The sequence below is a fragment of the Oncorhynchus masou genome, chromosome 5 (genome assembly GCF_036934945.1).
Source record: "Oncorhynchus masou masou isolate Uvic2021 chromosome 5, UVic_Omas_1.1, whole genome shotgun sequence".
NCBI lineage: Eukaryota > Metazoa > Chordata > Actinopteri > Salmoniformes > Salmonidae > Oncorhynchus > Oncorhynchus masou.
The window spans coordinates 82,917,439-82,939,773 of NC_088216.1; the positions used below are offsets into that span (position 1 = coordinate 82,917,439).

Consider the following 22,335-nt stretch of genomic DNA (forward strand, 5'->3'; position numbering starts at 1 on the left):
CTGTTACAATATACATGACCTTTAAATTACTGTTACAAATACCTTTAACCATTACTGTTACATTACACATTACCAATACCCATTACAGCAATATACATGACCAACCATTACCGTTACAATATAAACCATTAACATTACCGTAAGGGGCTTAGTTTAACCAACCATTACCGTTACAATATACTTTACCTTTAAGGCATTACTGTACATGACCATTACCCATTATTGTTACAATATACATTAGCTTTACCCATTACTGTTACCCTATACATTACCTTTAGCCATTACTGTTACAATATACATTACCATTACCCATTACCCATTACCATATACATGACCTTGACCATTACCCATTACCGTTTGTCTCCTCAGATTGAAACGCACCTGCATGTCATGCTATGCACTTTTTCCGTAGTCATTGAACAAGACAGGATCATTTGAATAGAATGATGCTTTACTGTCATTAAATAGCTAAATGATAGACACTTTGTCACATATTGATGTTGTGCAAATCTGTTACTTTCTGGTGTAGAGTAGTCTATATATATATAAATAAATAAATAAATAAATAATGGGCCAATTAGAACACCTAACTAGAATCCTAGAATCCCTTCTGTCTTTTCTGTTGCCGCGCCTCACCCACCATGATCATGGCTGCTTGGGAGGAGAGTGGGAGTTTTCGCAGTAGCATTTTGTTTGAGAGCAGGATGGGGGGATGAGAAGTGAGGGAAGAAAGTAGAGCATACTGGTTTAGGAGAAAATGGAGGAGAGATGGGAGAGGTGAAGTCGACTGGGCTTGGAGAAAAAGGAGGAGGAGAGGGGGAGAGGAGGTGCAGACTGGGCTTGGAGAGAGGAGGTGCAGGCTGGGCTTGGAGGAGAGGGGAGAGGAGGTGCAGGCTTGGAGGAGAGGTGAGAGGTGGTACAGGCTGGGCTTGGAGGAGAGGGGAGAGGAGGTGCAGACTGGGCTTGGAGGAGAGGAGGTGCAGGCTGGGCTTGGAGGAGAGGAGGTGCAGGCTGGGCTTGGAGGAGAGGTGAGGAGGTGCAGGCTGGGCTTGGAGGAGAGGTGAGAGGTGGTACAGGCTGGGCTTGGAGGAGAGGGAGAGGAGGTGCAGGCTGGGCTTGGAGGAGAGGAGGTGCAGGCTGGGCTTGGAGGAGAGGAGGTGCAGGCTGGGCTTGGAGGAGAGGGGAGAGGAGGTTCATGCTGTGCTTGGAGGAGAGTGGAGAAGGGACTAGGGAGGAGTGTTGAAACAGCTAGGCTAGGTGAGAGCAGATGGCTGTTCTCAGTGAGAGGTTGTCCTGTTACTGCTGTCAGGTCAGAGACGTGATCATGATCTGGCACAGGGCTCTCGGTGACGTCTACACCAGCACCACTGTCTAATTAAAGGACAAGTTTACCTTTTTTTTATGTAAATAGAATCTTCTAGAAGTGTCAAGACAGTTTTTGTTTTTGCCATTTCACTTGTTTTTTTGAGAAACTTACCCCACTCGCGATACACTTCCTTATTGCTCGTTCTGCTGTATGGGGGCCGCGGACAAACACGAGCGACGGCTCCAAAAACACCTAAATAAAAAAACACCTAAACACGTCACATCCTTTACGAAACGGCCAAGTTCTCAGTATAGTGATTCAGGTTTTTATGTTGTACACATGACATTGTGTTATTCTAAACTTTATCCACAACGTTATATATCCGTTTTGTGCTACTCGAGTGGTTCACCCTATCCAGCTGTTCCATTCTCCGTGTATCCTGCTGCTAGAATGGATGGAGGGTCGTAACCAAACGGAGAGGTATCGCTCGAGTCGTAACCAAACGGAGCCGTAACCAAACGGAGAGGTATCGCTCGAGCCGTAACCAAACGGAGAGTCGTAACCAAACGGAGAGGTATCGCTCGAGTCGTAACCAAACGGAATCGCTCGAGTCGTAACCAAACGGAAGTATCGCAAACGGAGAGGTATCGCTCGAGTCGTAACCAAACGGAGAGTCGTAACCAAACGGAGAGGTATCGCGTAACGAGTCGTAACCAAACGGAGAGGAGAGGTATCGCGTCGTAACCAAACGGAGAGGTATCGCTCGAGTCGTAACCAAACGGAGAGGTATCGCTCGAGTCGTAACCAAACGGAGAGGTATCGCTCGAGTCGTAACCAAACGGAGAGGTATCGCTCGAGTCGTAACCAAACGGAGAGGTATCGCTCGAGTCGTAACCAAACGGAGAGGTATCGCTCGAGTCGTAACCAAGCGGAGAGGTATCGCTCGAGTTGTAACCAAACGGAATATAACGTTGCGGATAAAGTTCAGAATGACAGAATTTCATCTTTTGCTTTGTGGGTAAGTATCAAAACTAATTAAAATTACAGAAAGCTGTGTCTGGATCGTTCTATAACCAAAAGAAGAGATTTGGTTGTAAAATCTTTAAAAAAAAATAATAATAATAAAGTTCTCCCTTAACACTGGTGGTGGGCTGGGCCTGGCTGGTGGTGGGCTGGGCCTGGCTGGTGGTGGGCTGGGCCTGGCTGGTGGTGGGCTGGGCCTGGCTGGTGGTGGGCTGGCCTGGCTGGTGCTGGGCATGGCTGGTGGTGGGCTGGGCATGGCTGGTGCTGGGCATGGCTGGTGGTGGGCATGGGCCTGGCTGGGCATGGTGGTGGTGGGCTGGGCATGGCTGGTGCTGGGCATGGCTGGTGGTGGGCTGGGCCTGGCTGGTGGTGGGCTGATGGCTGGTGGTGGGCTGGGCTGGGCTGGCTGGTGGTGGGCTGGGCATGGCTGGTGGTGGGCTGGGCCTGCTGGTGGTGGGCTGGCCTGGCTGGTGGTGGGCTGGGCTGGTGCTGGTGGTGGGCATGGCTGGTGGTGGGCTGGGCTGGGCCTGGCTGGTGGTGGGCTGGGCCTGGCTGGTGGTGGGCTGGGGCCTGGCTGGCTGGGCTGGGCTGGGCCTGGCTGGTGGTGGGCTGAGCCTGGCTGGTGGTGGGCTGGGCATGGCTGGTGGTGGGCTGGGCCTGGCTGGTGGTGGGCTGGGCCTGGCTGGTGGTGGGCTGGGCATGCTGGTGGTGGGCTGGGCCTGGCTGGTGGTGGGGGATAAGCTGGGATGGTGGTGGTGGGCCTGGCTGGTGGTGGTGATGATGGGATGCATTCATACCAGCAGCCTTGCCACATTGAGGCCATGCATGTCTCAAATCAAATTGTGTCTCAAATCAAATTTAGTGTAACTTGACAAAATTGGTGTGCACATAATTGTGATGTACAGTACTCCTTGACTTTTTCCAATTACAACCTTATTCAAAAATGATTAAATGGTAAAAAAAAAAAAAAAAACTATATACACAGTTATTCTTCTCTGCAGTCCTCTCAACTCTGTCAGGTTGGGTTCAAGTCCAAGTCTCTGGATGTTCTGGGCAAGTCCAAGCTCAAAGACATTCAGAGACTTGTCCCGAAGCCACTCCTGTGTTGTCTTGGCTGTGTGCTTAGGGTCCTTGTCCTGTTGGAAGGTAAACCTTCACCCCAGTCTGAGGTCCTGTGTGCTCTGGAGCAGGTTTTCATCAAGGATCTCTGTACTTTGTTCCGTTCATCTTTCCCTCGATCCTGACTAGTCTCCCAGTCACTGCACCTGAAAAAACATCCCCACAGCATGATACTGCCACCACCATGCTTCACCGTAGGGATGGTGCCAGGTATCCTCCAGAAAGGACTCTTGGCTTTCAGGCCAAAGCGTTTAATGTTGGTTTCATCAGACCAGAGAATCTTGTTTCTCATGGTCTGAGAGTCTTTAGGTGACTTTTGGCAAACTTCAAGTGGGCTGTCATGTGCCTTTTACTGAGGAGTGGCTTCCATCTGGTCACTCTATCATAAAGGCCTGCTTGATCGAGTGCTGCAGAAATGGTTGTCCTTCTGGAAGATTCTCCCATCTCCACAGAGGAACTCTGGAGCTCTGTCAGTGACCATTGGGTTCTTGGTTACCCCGCCTGACCAAGACCCTTCTCCGATTGCTCAGTTTGGCCAGTTCTAGGAAAAGTCTTGGTGGTTCCAATCTTCTTCCTTTTAAGAAAGATGGAGGCCATATCTCTAGGATGATCAAAGGGAACAGGATCTGAGCTCAATTTCGAGTCTCATAGCAAATAAGGTATTACGTAAATAAGGTATTTATGTTTTTAATACATTTGCTAAACATTTCTAAAGACCTGTTTCGCTTTGTCATGACGGGTATTGTGTGTAGATTGATGATATTTAAAATTTTATCCATGTTAGATTACATCAAACATAACATGTTTAAGTCTAACATAAATGTTAGTCAAGGGGTCTGAATACTTTCCAAAGGCACTGTACATATAGGTAGGGATAAAGTGACTAGGCAACAGGATAGACAATAAACAGTAGCAGCAGTGTATGTAATGAGTCAAAAAGGGTCAATGCAGATAACCAATACCTACTCAGACTATTTAACTAACTATTTAGCAGTCTTTCGGCTTGGGAGTAGAAGCTGGTTTCCTGTTGTTTCCAGACTTGGTGCGTCTGTACCACTTGCCTTGCTGTAGCAGAGAAGTCAATGACTAGGGTGGCTGGAGTCTTACAATTTTTTTAGGGCCTTCCTCTGACACCGCCTGGTATATTGGTCCTGGATGGCAGAAAGTTTGGCCCCGGTGATGTACTGGGCCGTACGTACCACCCCCTATAGGGCCTTCCTCTGACACCGCCTGGTATATTGGTCCTGGATGGCAGAAAGTTTGGCCCCGGTGATGTACTGGGCCATATGCAATAATCAAATCAAATCAAATTTATTTCTCCATACTCTGGTTAGCCTGTTATGCGATGTGGTGCTGGAGTTCCGGCAATGCATTAATAACCAACGAGTGATCTAACTAAACAATTCCAAAACTACTACCTTATCTGACACAAGTGTAAAGGGATAAAGAATTGGTCCTGAATGAGTGATGGCAGAACGGCATGGCAAGTGATGTACTGGGCGAGTACAGTATATACATATGAGATGGTAATGTCCTCTGTAAACATTATATTAAGTAGTAGTTGGTCCATTGTTTAAAGTGGCTGGTGATATATTTTGGCCAATTTCCATCAATTCCCATTATTAAAGTGGCTGGAGTTCAGTCAGTGTGTGGCAGCAGCCATTCAATGTTTGTGTTGGCTGTTTAACAGTCTGATGGCCTTGAGATAGAACTAGTTTGGCACCTTACGGTGGGATGCTGAGCAGGTGCCATATGGCAATGATGCAGCCAGTCAAGATTTGAATGGTGCAGCTGTACACATGGATTGAGGACCCATGATGTTTTTCATTCTCCTGGGGGAAGAGGCTTGTGCTTCTTCACAACTGTGTTGGTGTGTGTGACCATGATGATCAGTAATGTGGACACCAAGGAACATGAATCTAACCTAAACCTGCTCCACTAAAGCTCTGTCTCTAGTGAGTTTGTAATGAGGGATAAAGAATATGTACATGGAACCCATGTATATGAATGTGTGTGATGGACCTAAGGGCTGTCTGTGGGTGTGCTGTGTGTCTGCCTGCTCAGTATGTGCTATGAGATTTGAAGTCTGTATTTGGCTATGTGGGAAGGCTGCTTATATTTCTGTTTGTTGCTCTGTTGTTTTTGAGCTGGCTGGTTGCCCTCCTCTCTCCACTGTCTCCTGGCTGGTTGCCCTGCTTTTCATCAACTTTCCATCTGGTTCCCATTATTAAACTGTGGCTGGAGTTCAGTCCACTGTCTCCTGGCTGGTTGCAGCCATTCCACTGTTTGTGGTTGGCTGTTTAACAGTCTCCACTGTCCCCTGGCTGAGATGCCCTACCTCTGTCCACTGTCCCCTGGCTGGGATGCCCTGAGCAGGTGCCATACTCCTGGCGGTGATGCAGCCAGTCAAGACTGTCTCTGAATGGTGCAGCTGTAGAACTCTTGTAACTGTCTCCTGGCTGGTTGACCCTGCCAAATCTTTCACTGTCTCCTGGGGGCCCTGCTCTCTCTCTACTGTCTCCTGGCTGGTTGCCCTGCTCTCTTCACAACTGTGTTGGCTGGTGTGGACCATGATCTCTCCCTCTGTCTCCTGGCTGGTTGCCCTCCTCTCAACACTGTCTCCTGGCTGGTCCACTAAAGCTCTGTCTCCACTGTCCCCTGGCTTTGTCAGATGAGAGCTGGTGTCTCTCCACTGTCCCCTGGCTGGAACCCACTGCTCCTTCTCTCCTGGCTGTGTGACTGTGACCTACTGTCCCCTGGCTGGGTGTGCTGTGTCTCCACTGTCCCCTCGCTGGGTGTGCTGAGGGATTTGAAGGGTCTGTATTTGGCCACCTTCTCCTGGCTGGTTGCCCTGCTCTCTTTCTGTCTCCTGGCTGGCTGCCCTGTTGTTTTTGAGCTCCTGGCTGGTTGCCCTCTCTCTCTCCACTGTCTCCTGGCTGGTTGCCCTGCTCTCTCTCTCCACTGTCTCCTGGCTGGTTGCCCTCCTCTCTCCACTGTATCCTGGCTGGTTGCCCTGCTCTCTCTCTCCACTGTCCCCTGGCTGGTTGCCCTGCTCTCTCTCCACTGTCTCCTGGCTGGTTGCCATCCTCTCTCCACTGTCTCCTGGCTGGTTGCCCTGCTCTCTCTCTCCACTGTCTCCTGGCTGGTTGCCCTGCTCTCTCTCTCTCCACTGTCTCCTGGCTGGTTGCCCTGCTCTCTCTCTCCACTGTCTCCTGGCTGGTTGCCCTGCTCTCTCTCTCCACTGTCTCCTGGCTGGTTGCCCTTGCTCTCTCTCTCCACTGTCTCCTGGCTGGTTGCCCTGCTCTCTCTCCACTGTCTCCCTGGCTGGTTGCCCTGCCTCTCTCTCCACTGTCCCCTGGCTGGTTGCCCTGCTCTCTCTCTCCACTGTCCCTGGCTGGTTGCCCTGCTCTCTCTCTCCACCTTCTCCTGGCTGGTTGCCCTGCTCTCTCTCTCCACTGTCTCCTGGCTGGTTGCCCTGCTCTCTCTCTCCACTGTCTCCTGGCTGGTTGCCCTGCTCTCTCTCTCCACTGTCTCCTGGCTGGTTGCCCTGCTCCCTGGGAGGGAGGTAGCTGGGTGCTGGGAGGGAGGTAGCTGGGTGCTGGGAGGGAGGGAGGTAGCCTGGGAGGGAGGGAGGGATGGAGGTAGCTGGGTGCTGGGAGGGATGGAGGTATGGGTGGTGGGTGGACTGGGAGGGAGGTAGGTAGCTGGGTGGTAGGGAGGGATGGAGGTAGCTGGGAGGGAGGGAGGTAGCTGAGGAGGAGGGATATCTGGGTGGACTGGGAGGGAGGTATCTGGGAGGGAGGAGGGATGGAGGTGCTGGGAGGGAGGGAGGAGATAGGTAGCCTGGGAGGGGGGATGGAGGTAGCTGGGAGGGAGGGAGGGAGGGATGGAGGTAGCTGGGAAGGAGGGAGGTGGAGGTTGCTGGGAGGGATGGATGGAGGTAGCTAGGAGGGAGGAGGGAGGGATGGAGGTAGCTGGGAGGGATGGATGGAGGTAGCTAGGAGGGAGGGAGGGAGGGATGCTGGGAGGGGAGGTAGCCGGGAGGGAGGGAGGGATGGAGGTTGCTGGGTGGTAGGGAGGGATGCTGGGAGGGAGGGATGGAGGTAGCTGGGTGGTAGGGAGGGATGGAGGGAGGGATGGAGGTAGGGGTAGGGATGGAGGTGGCTGGGAGGTAGCTGGGTGGTAGGGAGGGATGGAGGTAGCTGGGAGGGATGGAGGGAGGGATGCTGGGAGGGAGGGAGGGATGGAGGTGGCTGGGTGACGGGAGGGATGGAGGTAGCTGGGTGGTAGGGAGGGATGGAGGTAGCTGGGAGGGATGGAGGAGGGATGGAGGTAGCTGGGTGCTGGGAGGGAGGGAGGGATGGAGCCGGGTGCTGGGAGGGAGGGATAGGTAGCTGGATGGAGGTAGGTGGTAGGGAGGGAGGGGAGGTGGCTGGGAGGGAGGGATGGCTGGGTGGTAGGGAGGGATGGATGGAGGTAGCTGGGTGCTGGGAGGGAGGTAGCTGGGAGGGATGGATGGAGGTAGCTGGGAGGGATGGATGGAGGTAGCTGGGAGGGAGGGAGGGAGGGAGCTGGGATGGAGGGAGCTGGGAGGGTGCTGGGAGGGAGGGATGGAGGGGGGAGGGATGGAGGTAGCTGGGAGGGAGGGATGGAGGTAGCTGGGAGGGGAGGGAGGGATGGAGGTAGCTGGGAGGGAGGGGGATGGAGGTAGCTGGGAGGGATGGAGGGAGGGAGGGATGGAGGTAGCTGGGAGGGAGGGAGGGATGGAGGTAGCTGGGAGGGGAGATGGAGGTAGCTGGGAGGGAGGGAGGGATGGAGGTAGCTGGGAGGGAGGGATGGAGGTAGCTGGGAGGGAGGGCTGGGTGGTAGGGAGGGATGGAGGTAGCTGGGTGGGGATGGAGGATGGAGGGAGGGATGGAGGGGGGATGGAGGTAGCTGGGTGGTAGGGATGGGAGGGATGGAGGTAGCTGGGAGGGATGGAGGGAGGGATGGAGGTAGCTGGGTGGTAGGGATGGATGGAGGTAGCTGGGTGGTAGCGAGGGATGGAGGTAGCTGGGTGGGATGGAGGGAGGGATGGAGGTGGCTGGGTGGGGAGGGATGGGGGTAGGGGATGGAGGTAGCTGGGTGGTAGGGAGGGTGGAGGTAGCTGGGTGGTAGGGATGGATGGAGGTAGCTGGGTGGTGGAGGTAGCTGGGTGGGATGGAGGTGGCTGGGTGGGATGGAGGTAGCTGGGAGGGATGGAGGTAGCTGGGTGGGGAGGGATGGAGGGAGGGATGGAGGTGCTGGGTGGTAGGGAGGGAGGGATGGAGGTGGCTGGGTGGTAGGGAGGGGAGGTAGCTGGGTGGTATGGAGGTGGCTGGGTGGTGGCTGGGTGGTAGGGAGGGATGGAGGTGGCTGGGTGACGGGAGGGGTGAGGGGAGGGATGGAGGTGGCTGGGTGACGGGAGGGATGGAGGTAGGGGTGGTAGGGAGGAGGGATGGATGGAGGTGGCTGTGTGACGGGAGGGATGGAGGTGGCTGGGTGACGGGAGGGATGGAGGTGGTAGGGAGGAGGGAGGGATGGAGGTGGCTGGGTGACGGGAGGGATGGAGGTGGACGGAGGGGATGGATGGAGGTGGCTGGGTGGTGGAGGGAGGGATGGAGGTGGCTCGGTGGTAGGGAGGGATGGAGGTAGCTGGGAGGGAGGGACTGGGCATTGCTCACATGATAGGTGGTTCAGATTGGATGGATGGCTCAATTTGTTGCAGTAATGGAGCACAGTGTTTCCTGTCTACAACTGTTGGTTTGCTACCTGCCTGGACCACCTGCACTGAGGCCAATATTAACTACTTTTGTGATTTGATTTATTGGGTAAAAAATTGGGTGCACCGAGTACAAGCAATGGGATAACACACTAAAGTGTTCCCTGGCGGAATACAGACCAGACACAGTGAGGCAACATTAGTCCCCACAGTACAAGACTGCGTCATTTACAATTAACAAGTCAAAAAGGAGAGACCTGTACCAGAGATCCTAATCTCATCAGTTGTCCTCCTCAATACATCTATATCGTTATCAGGAATACTTGAAGATGACCTCGTGGCCAGACCTCTGCCTGTCGCCGGTATGATGTAGCAGATGCCTAAATGCTCGTCAGTGACGCGAAGTGCCATGTATTTTAACTAGCGATATTTGGGGAAATATTTCTGTAACATTTGGTGAATGATTTTTTTGAGATGTGACTCAGTCGCTGGCTTCTAGCTGAACATATGTGAGTGTAGAGCCCCGGGAAGTGTGGTCCACCTCCCTGTCTGTCCACGTTCACTAGTTAGCTCCTCAGGCCTCTCTGTCTCAATGTGCGTCTGCTCCTCAATCTGCTGAGTTCAAGGGTCACCTGAAACCCATCTGCTGAGACTATTCCCGACACGACACACCACAACACAGAACAGAGTCGTGTGTGTGTGAAGGAGTCATCCATCTGTACTCTTCACTAGAATCTTTATGAACTGGATCACTTTCCGTGTGTGCTGGTGTTTTGTAACTCAGATTTAAAACATTGTGTGTGTGTGTGTGTGTGTGTGAGTTGAGCTCCTTAAATCTGCAGAGCTAGTTAATTGGTGAAGAAAACAGGCTCATACTGAGGGGTGTTTGGGTTCTACATGAAGGGGGCGCTACAGTGAGAGAGGTGTTTGGGTTCTACATGAAGGGGGGCGCTACAGTGAGAGGTGTTTGGGTTCTACATGAAGGGGGACGCTACAGTGAGAGGTGTTTGGGTTCTACATGAAGGGAGCGCTACAGTGAGAGAGGTGTTTGGGTTCTACATGAAGGGGACGCTACAGTGAGAGGTGTTTGGGTTCTACATGAAGGGGGCGCTACAGTGAGAGGTGTTTGGGTTCTACATGAAGGGGGCGCTACAGTGAGAGGTGTGTTTGGGTTCTACATGAAGGGGGCGCTACAGTGAGAGGTGTTTGGGTTCTACATGAAGGGGGCGCTACAGTGAGAGAGGTGTTTGGGTTCTACATGAAGGGGACGCTACAGTGAGAGGTGTTTGGGTTCTACATGAAGGGGGCGCTACAGTGAGAGGTGTTTGGGTTCTACATGAAGGGGACGCTACAGTGAGAGAGGTGTTTGGGTTCTACATGAAGGGGGCGCTACAGTGAGAGGGTGTTTGGGTTCTACATGAAGGGGGATGCTACAGTGAGAGAGGTGTTTGGGTTCTACATGAAGGGGGCGCTACAGTGAGAGAGGTGTTTGGGTTCTACATGAAGGGGCGCTACAGTGAGAGGTGTTTGGGTTCTACATGAAGGGGGCGCTACAGTGAGAGGTGTTTGGGTTCTACATGAAGGGGGGCGCTACAGTGAGAGGTGTTTGGGTTCTACATGAAGGGGGCGCTACAGTGAGAGGTGTTTGGGTTCTACATGAAGGGGGCGCTACAGTGAGAGGTGTTTGGGTTCTACATGAAGGGGGCGCTACAGTGAGAGGTGTTTGGGTTCTACATGAAGGGGGCGCTACAGTGAGAGGTGTTTGGGTTCTACATGAAGGGGGCGCTACAGTGAGAGGTGTTTGGGTTCTACATGAAGGGGGCGCTACATGAAGGGGTTTGGGTTCTACAGTGAGAGAGGTGTTTGGGTTCTACATGAAGGGAGACGCTACAGTGAGAGGTGTTTGGGTTCTACATGAAGGGGGCGCTACAGTGAGAGGTGTTTGGGTTCTACATGAAGGGGCGCTACAGTGAGAGGTGTTTGGGTTCTACATGAAGGGGGCGCTGTGAGAGGTGTTTGGGTTCTACATGAAGGGGGCGCTACAGTGAGAGGTGTTTGGGTTCTACATGAAGAGTGAGAGGTGTTTGGGTTCTACATGAAGGGGGCGCTACAGTGAGAGGTGTTTGGGTTCTACATGAAGGGGGCGCTACAGTGAGAGGTGTTTGGGTTCTACATGAAGGGGGCGCTACAGTGAGAGGTTCTACATGAAGGGGGGCGCTACAGTGAGAGGTGTTTGGGTTCTACATGAAGGGAGACGCTACAGTGAGAGGTGTTTGGGTTCTACATGAAGGGAGACGCTACAGTGAGAGAGGTGTTTGGGTTCTACATGAAGGGAGACGCTACAGTGAGAGGTGTTTGGGTTCTACATGAAGGGGGCGCTACAGTGAGAGGTGTTTGGGTTCTACATGAAGGGGGCGCTACAGTGAGAGGTGTTTGGGTTCTACATGAAGGGGGGCGCTACAGTGAGAGGTGTTTGGGTTCTACATGAAGGGAGACGCTGAAGGTGTTTGGGTTCTACATGAAGGGGCGCTACAGTGAGAGGTGTTTGGGTTCTACATGAAGGGGACGCTACAGTGAGAGGTGTTTGGGTTCTACATGAAGGGGGACGCTGAGAGGTGTTTGGGTTCTACATGAAGGGGGCGCTACAGTGAGAGGTGTTTGGGTTCTACATGAAGGGGAACGCTACAGTGAGAGGTGTTTGGGTTCTACATGAAGGGGGGCGCTACAGTGAGAGGTGTTTGGGTTCTACATGAAGGGGGCGCTACAGTGAGAGGTGTTTGGGTTCTACATGAAGGGGGCGCTACAGTGAGAGGTGTTTGGGTTCTACATGAAGGGGGCGCTACAGTGAGAGGTGTTTGGGTTCTACATGAAGGGGCGCTACAGTGAGAGGTGTTTGGGTTCTACATGAAGGGGCGCTACAGTGAGAGGTGTTTGGGTTCTACATGAAGGGGGCGCTACAGTGAGAGGTGTTTGGGTTCTACATGAAGGGGGCGCTACAGTGAGAGGTGTTTGGGTTCTACATGAAGGGGGCGCTACAGTGAGAGGTGTTTGGGTTCTACATGAAGGGGGCGCTACAGTGAGAGGTGTTTGGGTTCTACATGAAGGGAGCGCTACAGTGAGAGAGGTGTTTGGGTTCTACATGAAGGGGGCGCTACAGTGAGAGGTGTTTGGGTTCTACATGAAGGGGGGCGACGCTACAGTGAGAGAGTGTGTTTGGGTTCTACATGAAGGGGGCGCTACAGTGAGAGTGTTTGGGTTCTACATGAAGGGTGGCGCTACAGTGAGAGAGGTGTTTGGGTTCTACATGAAGGGAGACGCTACAGTGAGAGAGGTGTGTTTGGGTTCTACATGAAGGGGGCGCTACAGTGAGAGAGGTGTTTGGGTTCTACATGAAGGGGGCGCTACAGTGAGAGGTGTTTGGGTTCTACATGAAGGAGACGCTACAGTGAGAGGTGTTTTGGGTTCTACATGAAGGGGGCGCTACAGTGAGAGAGGTGTTTGGGTTCTACATGAAGGGGGCGCTACAGTGAGAGGTGTTTGGGTTCTACATGAAGGGGGTTCTAGAAGGGGGGCGCTACAGTGAGAGAGGTGTTTGGGTTCTACATGAAGGGAGACGCTACAGTGAGAGGTGTTTGGGTTCTACATGAAGGGAGACGCTACAGTGAGAGAGGTGTGTTTGGGTTCTACATGAAGGGGGCGCTACAGTGAGAGTGTTTGGGTTCTACATGAAGGGTGGCGCTACAGTGAGAGAGGTGTTTGGGTTCTACATGAAGGGAGACGCTACAGTGAGAGGTGTTTGGGTTTTGGGTTCTACATGAAGGGGGCGCTACAGTGAGAGGTGTTTGGGTTCTACATGAAGGGGGCGCTACAGTGAGAGGTGTTTGGGTTCTACATGAAGGGAGACGCTACAGTGAGAGAGGTGTGTTTGGGTTCTACATGAAGGGGGCGCTACAGTGAGAGAGGTGTTTGGGTTCTACATGAAGGGGGCGCTACAGTGAGAGGTGTTTGGGTTCTACATGAAGGGAGACGCTACAGTGAGAGAGGTGTTTGGGTTCTACATGAAGGGAGACGCTACAGTGAGAGGTGTTTGGGTTCTACATGAAGGGGGGCGCTACAGTGAGAGAGGTGTGTGTTTGGGTTCTACATGAAGGGAGACGCTACAGTGAGAGAGGTGTGTGTTTGGTTCTACATGAAGGGAGACGCTACAGTGAGAGAGGTGTGTGTTTGGGTTCTACATGAAGTGAGACGCTACAGTGAGAGAGGTATGTGTGTGTGTGTTTGGGTTCTATATGAAGGGGGGGGTGCTACAGTAAGAGTGAGAGGTGTGTGTTTGGGTTCTACATGAAGGGAGACGCTACAGTGAGAGGTGTGTGTATGTGTGTGTGTTTGGGTTCTACATGAAGGGGGGCGCTACAGTGAGAGAGGTGTGTGTTTGGGTTCTACATGAAGGGGGGCGCTACAGTGAGAGAGAGAGGTGTGTGTGTGTGTTTTTTTGGGTTCTACATGAAGGGGGGGGGGTGCTACAGTAAGAGAGAGAGGTGTGTGTGTGTGTTTTTGGGTTCTACATGAATCGGCGTGCTACAGTAAGAAAGAGAGGTGTGTGTTTGGGTTCTACATGAAGGGGGGTGCTACAGTAAGAGGGAGAGGTGTGTGTGTGTGTTTTTGGTCCGCCAGGCAGGACGGGGGGGGTGCTACAGAGAGATGGGGGTGTTGAGGGAGCCTTCTGGTTTTCTCTTGGTGACAGAGCCTGTTGCCATGGAGCTGGGCCTCCCATTGGTGGAGGACTCGGCCAATCGCATGGCAGCACCGTCTGTTTCATCATTGATTTAAAAAAAATGTCTCTCTCCTGCTCCCTCTGCCGTGTGGCTCTCTCTGCTCCCCCTTCCCAAACTAGAAGAAGGGCAGAAATGACGTAAGGTCTATAATGGGAACGGGACCAATTTCCTGTGTTTCTTTTTGACGTTTTTTTTTCTTCTTCTTCTTTGAGAGGTGGCCTCCAATCCATCCAGCATAACTTCTGAAGGAGACGAACCACGTTACACTTGATTTCCTTTGACATAGAGCCGTCCCAGGTGACAACATTTGCATCACATGGAGCCCAAAACCCACTGCAGGGCAGGTAATTGTGTTGAATGTAAAGACTTGTGGACATGAGTGAATGCAGCATGCTTCGAGTCCCTCCTCTGTGGGTAGCAGAGTCATCTGTAATACTAGTGTCATGATAACCGACAGTGTTAGGAGGACTTGTGTGACAAGTGTGGCTGGAAATAGTTGAGGTAGTCATCTTTAAAAAAAAAAAAAAAAATGGATTCAAATTTGAATGAATGAATGGAGAGAAGCGAGTTTATTTTTGTTCTCTTGATGACCTGCTGCTGTGAAGGATGACTTGGAGGAAGGTTCCCCTGTCCCTCTCTTTCTCTCTCTCTCTCCATACCGGTATCTTTCTTTCTCCTCCCGCCCACATTCCAGCACTCATCAATAATGGATTGAAAGGATCCCCTCTCTGTGTCTTTCTTTCTCTCCTCTGTCTTTATAATGAACAAGGGCGGGGTGATTATGGTCAGCAGCTCTGCTATCTCTGTCAGTCTCTGTCCGTCTCTCTTTCTCCCCCTCCCTCTTTCAATCTTGACCCTCTACACACTCTCTCTCTCTTTTCTCTTCTCTGTCATAGAGGATACCCCTGCTCTGCCCCTCCTCTTTTCTGTCCTCACCCACTCTCTATTCCTTTCTCTTCCTCTTTTAATGTGTCCTCTTAATGCTCAGCCTGCTGACGTCATCCTCCCCCTCTCTGCTCAGCTCTGACTCATTCATCTTTCTTTCTATTTGTCTCTCTCTCTTCCTCTTTATCCCTCTCTCTCTCTCTTCCTCACAGCTCTCCCTCTCTCTGTTCCTCACTCTCTGCCTCTCTATCCCTCTCTCTATCCCTCTCTCTGTTCCTCTCTCTCTCTCTCTCTCTCTCTCTGTCCTTCTCTCTCTCTGTCCTTCTCTCTCTCTGTCCTTCTCTCTCTCTGTCCCTCTCTCTCTCTGTGTCTGTCTCTGTCTCTCTCTCTCTCTGTGTCTGTCTCTCTCTCTCTCTCTCTCTCTCTCTCTCCACTGTGCGCTACATTTCCATTTACCTTCATCTTTCATTCAGGTCCTGCAGTACACACACATCTCTCCTCTCCATTATAAAATTCAACCTGCTAAATGGCCAAGTGATAACAGCTGCAGTGTATAAATGATAACTAGCAGCTACATTGGTTCCCTATATACGTACAGAAGCCTATATTATAGAATAAACCCCCACACCCCAGTCAGCTGTTTTCTGTCCTGACATCTGGTACGAACTATTTCTTAGACCCTGAACTGCTGTGACCCACAAAAAAAAGGCTAAATTAAATGGAAGGACAGGGAGTCAATACCTAAATACTAAATAACCCTCAGTAAATAACCCTCAGTAAATAACCCTCTTCAGCAGACAGATTATGCTATTTGAAATATTACAAATCATTTGAGAATTTTCTTTAGCCTTGCCTGGAGTGCCAGGTCAAAAGTGGGTGTGGTTTGCACTTCGGGGACGTGTCTATTGGTTCCATTGCTACAGGCAAGCTCAATCAAGAACAGCTGTAAGTTATTTGCAATGGTTTTTTAAAATACTATTTGCCTCTTCAGAGCTGAGTGCAGTTGGGTGGTTGTGTTTGTGGGTGGTTGTGTTTGTGGGTGGTTGTGTTTGTGGGTGGTTGTGTTTGTGGGTGGGTGGTTGTGTGGGTGGGTGTGTGGGTGGGTGCCCTGGTCATTGATGTGGTGCTGCTGCCTCAGTGATGACAGCCTTGCTGTGCCTGGGTCTTCCCCTGCTTCGGAAATCCCTGCCTGCCATACAGCCTCCTCTCCTCTCTGCATCTCTCTCTCACTCTCACACACACACATAAGCACACACAGCTTCCTGATGACTTTTGAGGAAATTGTGTTAAACTGCTGAGAACCGTGTTACTCAACACTGCGTCCTGTTTGTCTGTCTTGCGCCACTTGTCCTGAAGGTGCAGTATGCCGTCATGTTTTCATCAGCTCCATGTTGTTAACGAGTGAGCGGGAGAGAGAGAAACACGCCGTCTCTACTCTTGTCAGTAAGCCGTTGCAAAGTTTCTGAACAAAAACAAGTCCTATTTTCAACCCAGGTCTGCAAGTGTTCATTAATGCACTGACTGAATTCCTACTTCTACAGCCCGGTAGCTCTGTCCTCCCACGCTTTGAGCCGTGAGTCAGACCTCGTCAGAGAATCAGTGTGTTGTGACGTCATTCTACCTTTCTCTTATCCCCAGCGGTCCTGGCTGGAGGAGCTCTCATCAACATGCTGCTGCACTGAGACGGATATATTGACGGAAGGACGGACATATAGACCCACTCCCCTGGTGTCTTCCCCGTCTCGGCTGTTTTCTCCCCCCCCCCCCCTATATGGAGCGCGCTATGGAATACCCTCGCCCAGCGGAGCGGGACAGTTCTCCTCTGTAGAGCCCTCTCCTGGGAACACGATCCGTAAGGAATCGGCACAGAACAGCAGATCTCCTCGTCAGGTACAGTTCACTGTATTCATGAACTACATGGTCGGTGTCTCTCGACTCCTACCGTGTTTAGGGTTCTTTAGTTTTCTTCAGCCCAGGTCATAACCTCAACCTGTACAGCCTTTGAACATCTTGTCTTCTTTAACAGTCTCTTGAGTCCTCCTACGCTGCCTTGAGAAGATGTCCGTGAGCCTGGCTGAGGAAGACATTCACACGGAGGGTGGAAGTAGTAGACCGCTCAATGATGACTCGATGAGGAAGCACTCCCCATCCCCTGAACCTTTCCAGGGACAGGAGGGCACTGGGGGCACCGGGGAGGGCATGGAGGCAGAGGAGAGCGCCACACAGGACTCACAGGTAACTGACCTCAACGGGAATGTGGTTGCTTGCCAATCATCTCTCTTTTCTCCCAAATCGTGGAATTTCTTCACTTCCCTTAATGGAAGTGATGCTTTTACATTTGTGGTGAGTAGTAAACGAGTACACACTTCAGGAGAAAGGAGAGATGATTGGGAAGCGCCTTTTACCCTCCTCTGCACTGCACTTCTAAGATTGCAATTTCCAGAAAAGTTTTTGAAGGAATCGTTGTACTAGAGAATAGAATGTCTCTGAATTCTGTAGCTGTCTAGACTTGAACATATTCAGACATTTTATATTGTAATGACAAAGCATGTTTTTTTTTTTAAATGTTTTTTTTTACTGACGTGCTCAAAATAAAACACGTCTTTTTCAGTTCTGTTTGAACCTGCTCCTCCCATCATGCATTGTATAGTTGCATACGGCCACGATGCACACGCGCTGCAAACCTGCGACTGGAGTGTAGTGGGGGTGGGTTGGCAGAGTTGGATGTGGTCAAATGGTTGAGAAAAATTGCCCCTTTTTAGCGAATGGCTGTCATTGACATTACAGTGGTGAGCAATAAGTGCTTTTTGAGTTCTGTTTCGATTCTATTATTTCAAAATAATCACGGTTTTTGATTTCAATTCATTTTTTAAGCATTAACATTTTTATTTTACCTTTATTTTACTAGGCAAGTCAGTTAAGAACAAATTCTTATTTTCAATGACGGCCTAGCAACAGTGGGTTAACTGGGGCAGAATGGCAGAACGACAGATTTGTACCTTGTCAGCTCGGGGATTTGAACTTGCAACCTTCCAGTTACTGGTCCAACTCTAACCACTAGGCTACCCTGCTGATTTTAGAGCTTCCCTCAGCCATCACCTGCCTTCAATCTGACAGTGGATTGAAGAGTAAAGTAGATAAGGCATACTTTCAAAACGACTTTTACTAACTATCAATCGGGTAGTGCTACCTCACAAACTGTCTCTATCACACTCGTCGTCATGTTGTCATTCCTCTCTCATGAGGCCTCATATGGTGTGTATCCACCTCTGTCCGTGGCCGGAAAGAATGGGCGCAATGGATTATGGTCATTGTAGTTAATTACCACATTTCTGCGCTAAACTAGGTTGAATATTTACCTAATGTGAACTACAACTTTCAATCAGCCTAGCGTCCCACATAGTTCTTGTCGCGTTCACGTCCTTGTCGGAACTAGGAAACGTGAACATTTCCGACTTGCTAAATGGTTGTAAGTTATACACGTGCCGTGTTCAACCAGTTAGCAAGTCAGAAATTTAAGAGTTCCGACTAGCTTTGATTTCAATTTAGAGAAATGATGTGTTGAGCTCACAAAAAAAATGGATTTCGAGGAATTGAACAGCGTCGGGCACCTAGTTAAAAAAAACAACAAGTTCTCTCAGTGCTATGCACACTAAATCAAATCAAAGTTTATTTGTCACGTGCGCCGACTACAACAGGTGTAGACCTCACAGTGAAATGCTTACTTACAGGCTCTAACCAATAGTGCAAAAAAGGTATTAGGTGAACAATAGGTAAGTAAAGAAATAAAACAACAGTAAAAAGACAGGCTATATACAGTAGAGAGGCTATATACAGTAGAGAGGCTATATACAGTAGAGAGGCTATACACAGTAGAGAGGCTATATACAGTAGAGAGGCTATATACAGTAGAGAGGCTATACACAGTAGAGAGGCTATATACAGTAGAGAGGCTATATACAGTAGAGAGGCTATATACAGTAGAGAGGCTATATACAGTAGAGAGGCTATATACAGTAGAGAGGCTATATACAGTAGAGAGGCTATATACAGCAGCGAGGCTATATACAGTAGAGCGGCTATATACAGTAGAGAGGCTATAACAGTAGAGAGGCTATATACAGTAGAGAGGCTATATACAGTAGAGAGGTTATACACAGTAGAGAGGCTATACACAGTAGAGAGGCTATATACAGTAGAGAGGCTATATACAGCAGCGAGGCTATATACAGTAGAGCGGCTATACACAGTAGAGAGGCTATATACAGTAGAGAGGCTATATACAGTAGAGAGGCTATATACAGTAGAGAGGCTATATACAGTAGGGAGGCTATATACAGTAGAGGCTATATACAGTAGAGCGGCTATATACAGTAGAGAGGTTATATACAGTAGAGAGGTTATATACAGTAGAGAGGCTATATACAGTAGAGAGGCTATATACAGTAGAGAGGCTATATACAGTAGAGAGGCTATATAGAGTAGCGAGGCTATATACAGTAGAGAGGCTATACACAGTAGAGAGGTTATATACAGTAGAGAGGCTATATACAGTAGACTATATACAGTAGAGAGGCTATATACAGTAGAGAGGCTATATACAGTAGAGAGGCTATATACAGTAGAGAGGCTACATACAGTAGAGAGGCTACATACAGTAGAGAGGCTATATATAGTAGAGGTTGTATACATTAGAGAGGTTATATACAGTAGAGAGGCTATATACAGTAGAGAGGTTATATACAGTAGAGAGGCTATATACAGTAGAGAGGCTATATATAGTAGAGAGGCTATACACAGTAGAGAGGTTATACACAGTAGAGAGGCTATACAGAGTAGCGAGGCTATATACAGTAGAGAGGCTATACACAGTAGAGAGGTTATATACAGTAGAGAGGCTATACACAGTAGAGAGGTTATATACAGTAGAGAGGTTATATACAGTAGAGAGGCTATATACAGTAGAGAGGTTATATACAGTAGAGAGGTTATATACAGAGAGGTTATATACAGTAGAGAGGCTATATACAGTAGAGAGGTTATATACAGTAGAGAGGCTATATAGAGTAGCGAGGCTATATACAGTAGAGAGGCTATACACAGTAGAGAGGTTATATACAGTAGAGAGGCTATATACAGTAGAGAGGCTATATACAGTAGAGAGGTTATATACAGTAGAGAGCTATATACAGTAGAGAGGCTATATACAGTAGAGAGGCTATATACAGTAGAGAGGCTATATACAGTAGAGAGGCTATATACAGTAGGGAGGCTATATACAGTAGAGCGGCTATATACAGTAGAGAGGTTATATACAGTAGAGAGGCTATACACAGTAGAGAGGCTATACCAGTAGTGAGGCTATATACAGTAGTGAGGCTATATACAGTAGAGCGGCTACATACAGTAGAGCGGCTATATACAGTAGAGCGGATATAACAGTAGAGAGGCTACATACAGTAGAGAGGCTATATACAGTAGGGGGGCTATATACAGTAGAGGGGCTATATACAGTAGAGCGGCTATATACAGTAGGGAGGCTATATACAGTAGAGCGGCTATATACAGTAGCGAGGCTATATACAGTAGAGGCTATATACAGTAGAGAGGCTGTATACAGTAGAGAGGCTATATACAGACACCGGTTAGTCAGGCTGATTGAGGTAGTATGTACATGTAGGTATCGTTAAAGTGACTATGCATATATGATGGACAGAGAGTAGCAGCAGCGTAAAAAGAGAGGTTGGCAGGTGGTGGGCGGGACACAATGCAGATAGCCCGGTTAGCCAATGTGCGGGAGCACTGGTTGGTCGGGCCAATTGAGGTAGTATGTACATGAATGTATAGTTAAAGTTACTATGCATATATGATAAACAGAGAGTGGCAGCAATGTAAAAGAGGGGTTGGGGGGGCACACAATGCAAATAGTCTGGGTAGCCATTTGATTACCTGTTCAGGAGTCTTATGGCTTGGGGGTAAAAGCTGTTGAGAAGCATTTTGGTCCTAGACTTGGCTCTCCGGTACCGCTTGCCATGCGGTAGTAGAGCGTACAGTCAATGACTGGGGTGGCTGGGGTCTTTGACCATTTTTAGGGCCTTCCTCTGACACCGTTTGGAGTAGAGGTCCTGGATGGCAGGCATCTTAGCCCTAGTGATGTACTGGGCCGTACGCACTACCCTCTGTAGTGCCTTGCGGTCGGAGGCCGAGCAGTTGCCGTACCAGGCAGTGATGCAACCCGTCAGGATGCTCTCGATGTTGCAGCTGTTGAACTTTTTGAGGATCTGAGGACCCATGTCAAATCTTTTTAGTTTTCTGGGGGGGGAATAGGCTTTGTCATGCCCTCTTCAAGACTGTCTTGGTGTGTTTGGACCATTCTAGTTTGTTGTTGATGTGGACACCAAGTAACTTGAAGCTCTCAACCTGCTCTACTACAGCACTGAGCGATGTGCATAACAACATATTACGTGACATATTATCATTGTTGGCCTGCAAGAGTTGCTAGATTTCTGTTTCTGCTTGCTCCATGCAGGCAGCCGACGAGTAGTGCTGGCTTGTGCTAGCTAGCGGCATAGCCAGCCGTTGAAGATGGCTAGCCTGTTCAAAGGTTTTTAGCTAGTTTGTTGAAGCCATGAAAGCTATGCTTCAAGAAGCTGTGCTTCTAGCATCAAACTAATTACACATAGTCAGTTGTACAACTGAATGTTTTCAACTGAAATGTGTCTTCTGCATTTAACCCAATTATCTACATCTTAACAGCTTGTAGTAGATGTTTCAGGAGGGTTGAACGAGTGTAGCTTGCTAAGCTAGCTGGCCACTCTAGCTGCTGGCTACTGTAGCTGTTACAGTCATCTTGATTTCTAATGACATGACTGTTGCTTAGGTGTAAACTTGGTTTGTTAAAGATTTAGATGCTGAAAGGAAGGTTAGATAGCTACCATCGAGCTATAGTCTAGGCTGACAACAGCTGGACAGTGGCCCTGCCCAGAGGGTTTTGAGTAAAAAATGATACAGCTTTTGTCAGCAGGATAGGATAATTGGGTAAAGGTTACGAAAAGGGTTATGGTTAGCTCAAATGCAAAAATAAATGAACTTTTGACGTAAATTTGACAAACTGTATCCTTTCGAGCCATGACCTGCCCAGAGAGAGATTTCAAGTTTTAATGTCACATGCACAAGTTCAGTGAAATGCCTTTCTTGCAAACTCAAAACAACAACAATGAAATAATCAATAACAATGTAATACTAGAAAAAATAAATAAGAATATGAAATATTAAATACACATTAAAGTAAGTAAGCATACTATATACAGGAAATATTAATGTCAGATCCAATATCATATTAACATGTGACACAGGTAGATATGTGTAGTGATATGTGTAGGTAGATATGTGTAGGGGAGGTAGATATGATATGTGTAGATATGGGGTAGATATGTAGATATATGTGTAGGGTAGGTAGATATGTGGGGAGGTAGATATGTATATGG

The 22,335-nt window shown here is 49.4% G+C and overlaps 1 protein-coding gene across 1 annotated transcript in view; it reads left to right on the plus strand.

Moving 5' to 3' along the window:
* LOC135530069 (R3H domain-containing protein 2-like) overlaps window positions 1-22,335 on the plus strand; it is a 113,709-nt gene that overhangs the window by 20,835 nt on the left and 70,539 nt on the right. Inside the window, 2 exon segments of the mRNA XM_064958460.1 lie at window positions 16,487-16,738; window positions 16,875-17,083. Coding sequence (XP_064814532.1) covers window positions 16,907-17,083 — 177 coding nt within the window. The 5' untranslated portion in view covers window positions 16,487-16,738; window positions 16,875-16,906.